Here is a 2,433-nt window from a genome sequence, read left to right as displayed (position 1 = left end):
GTCCGCGCCGCCTGTGGGTCAGAGAGTGGCCCCCTCAGGGCTAGCCTCCCCGCGACGCCCCGGTACCCGACGACCTCAGCCCGAGCTTCTCCGGCTCGCCCAGCGTCCCCAAACCGACCCGAGCGGCTGTGCCTGCGCAGCGTGGAGGCTGCGCTGGGAAGTTTCCGGGCCTGCTGAGCCGAGCAGCCACCTGACCCGATCTTCCAGGCTCCGGGAACCGCTTGACTTCATTGCTCCCTTCCCTCAACCCCAGGGGTACTGAGGGACACCCCGGGAGGGCACCCGATGCTTACCCGCCGGATCCAGGGATCCAGTCAGTAGAGCTCCCAGGAGCACCAGTGTCTCGGGTCTTGCGTGGAGCATGCTGAGCTGCAGCCTGGGGAATGGGAGGTGGTATGTGAGGGACAAAAAGCTGGCGTCCCCAAAGCCTACAGCCGGCACAGAAGGAGGAGGCATCAGCTGTTTTCACTTCTGGGGCGAAGCTTTTAGAAGCCTTACCAAAAACCCGCACCGGCACGCTGCTCTTTGGGGCGGACGGCGGACGTGGCAGCCCTCACCTCCCCACCTGGGGAACGGCTTCTCCTAGAAAGCAGGAAAGCAGGGAAGGGAAAGGGGCTAGTAAGCTGGAGGCCAGGACATGCAGCGCCTCATCCTCCGAAATGAATGAATGTGCATGGACTGGAGGAATGGGAAGATCAAGCCCCAAGCCCCGGTCCAACCTCTGGTTTAGAGCCCCCGTGGGGGATCAGAAGTCTTTCTTCCTCTTGGAATCTTTGCTTTTTTGCTCTGCTTCCTGCCTCCACCACCCCATTCCCACAGCCACTCACCAGCTCAGCCTCCCGGCTGCGCTCTCGCCAGCGCTCTGGCTCCTCTGAGGCACGGTGCGCGCGTGTCCACTCTGGCTAGACCGGTTACAGGTGTGACCGGGCTAGACTCTGCGCTCACCCTCTGCTGAGGAGGCAGGTCTCCTCTCATTTGCATAGCGACCGCCTCCTCTACTTTGCATGATCTCTTCCCGGACGGATCCCACTTCCAAGCCCCGACGCTGCTTGGCACGCTGCCCGTGCAGCTATAAAAGGAGTCAGGGTCCCGAGCGACTTGCAAACGCAGAGCAAACCGCAGAGCTGCAAAGGGAACTGTGAGAAATAATTCCGTTTTCCCGCTGCCCGATTCCTCCCGGGCCAACCCCGAGCGCTCGAGGGCTGTGCTTCCTAGCCCAGGGGCGCAGACTTGACCAACCCCTTGGGTCTTGCCTTAGCACGCCAGAGGCGGAGTGAAGAGAAGTGGAACTCAAGCTTCAACCCCACGGACGCGCTCTCCCAGCTCCAGCAGGCTCCGCTCCCGGCTTTCCCGCCCGACAACGCACAGCGCTCGGCCTCCTTACAGCATGACGCTCTGGGATGGCGAGCTGCCTTTCTACCCCCAGCCCCGGCACCCCGCTGGCTTCAGCGTCCCGCTGCTCATTGTCATTCTGGTGTTCCTGACCTTGGCTGCCAGCTTCTTGCTCATCTTGCCCGGGATTCGTGGCCATTCGGTAAGGGGGTGCTAGAAGCTGGGGTCTGGGGATGTTGTGGGCAGCTTGTTTCGGGAGGACCCAGGACAGATTAAGACTGCAGCGAGGACTTCCATGGAAGAGTCAGACAAGCATAGATGGGGCAGACCCAGAAGCCTAGCGCAGCACGCACCCCTTTCCAAGGACAGGAAGAGGTCTCATTCTAGACATCCTAGAGCAGCGGTTCTCAACCTGTGGGTCGCGACCCCTTTGGGGGTCGAACGACCCTTTCACAGGGGTCTCCTAAGACCATCCTGCATATCAGATATTTACATTACGATTCATAACAGTAGCAACATTACAGTTATGAAGTAGCAATGAAAATAATTGTATGGTTGGGTCACAACGTGAGGAACAGTATTTAAAGCGCCAGACGGTTGAGAACCACTGTTAGAGCCTGGCCCAGTGGGTCATTCAGGAGGCTGCTGTGAAGAGCAGGTACCCACCTGGGGCCCATTCTAGTTTGTGTGCTGGCTTGGCTCCTTGCCTCTCCCCCTACTGCAGCTCCATTTCCCCCACTCCCATTCACTCCTCCCCAGGACAGAAACTAGCTGCTCAGAATGCTGTTTCACTTGTGTGCTGGGTTGAGACACGTGTACATGGATTCAGACACTTCCCCACAGAATCCAAAGCTGTAGCCGCCTGGAGACTTGCCCTGAGGCTCCCGTCCCTCTCCAAGAACCTACGTTGTTTTTCAAGTCTCTCTCGGAAGACTTAGCCTTCCTGGGTCTTGTCCTGCACTAGTTTCCTGGGAAACCAAGGAATGCCTGAGAGGTGGTGTTCATACCTCTCCTACTTGGTCACCAAACCCAGGGCCTCCTTCTCTTGGGGGAGGTGCCCCCTCCCTGCCTAGCACTTCTAGACTCACTGAGCCTTTCCAT

The 2,433-nt window shown here is 59.0% G+C and overlaps 2 protein-coding genes across 2 annotated transcripts in view; one reads left to right on the top strand and one right to left on the bottom strand.

The window, feature by feature from the left end:
• DUOX2 (dual oxidase 2) overlaps positions 1–1,389 on the bottom strand; it is a 19,334-nt gene extending 17,945 nt beyond the window's left edge. Inside the window, exons 1-3 of the mRNA XM_015557514.1 lie at positions 1,385–1,389; positions 499–582; positions 294–376 (exon numbers count right to left, since the gene is read on the bottom strand). Of these exons, the coding sequence (XP_015413000.1) occupies positions 294–376; positions 499–582; positions 1,385–1,389 (172 nt within the window). The remainder of the gene's footprint in view (positions 1–293; positions 377–498; positions 583–1,384) is intronic.
• DUOXA2 (dual oxidase maturation factor 2) overlaps positions 1,118–2,433 on the top strand; it is a 4,094-nt gene continuing 2,778 nt past the window's right edge. Inside the window, exon 1 of the mRNA XM_006777990.2 lies at positions 1,118–1,534. Within this exon, the coding sequence (XP_006778053.1) occupies positions 1,388–1,534 (147 nt within the window). The 5' untranslated portion in view covers positions 1,118–1,387. The remainder of the gene's footprint in view (positions 1,535–2,433) is intronic.

The sequence above is a fragment of the Myotis davidii genome, unplaced genomic scaffold, assembly GCF_000327345.1.
Source record: "Myotis davidii unplaced genomic scaffold, ASM32734v1 scaffold46, whole genome shotgun sequence".
Lineage (NCBI taxonomy): Eukaryota > Metazoa > Chordata > Mammalia > Chiroptera > Vespertilionidae > Myotis > Myotis davidii.
Note: the sequence above shows the minus strand (reverse complement) of the source record. Positions and strands in the feature narration are given on the sequence as shown.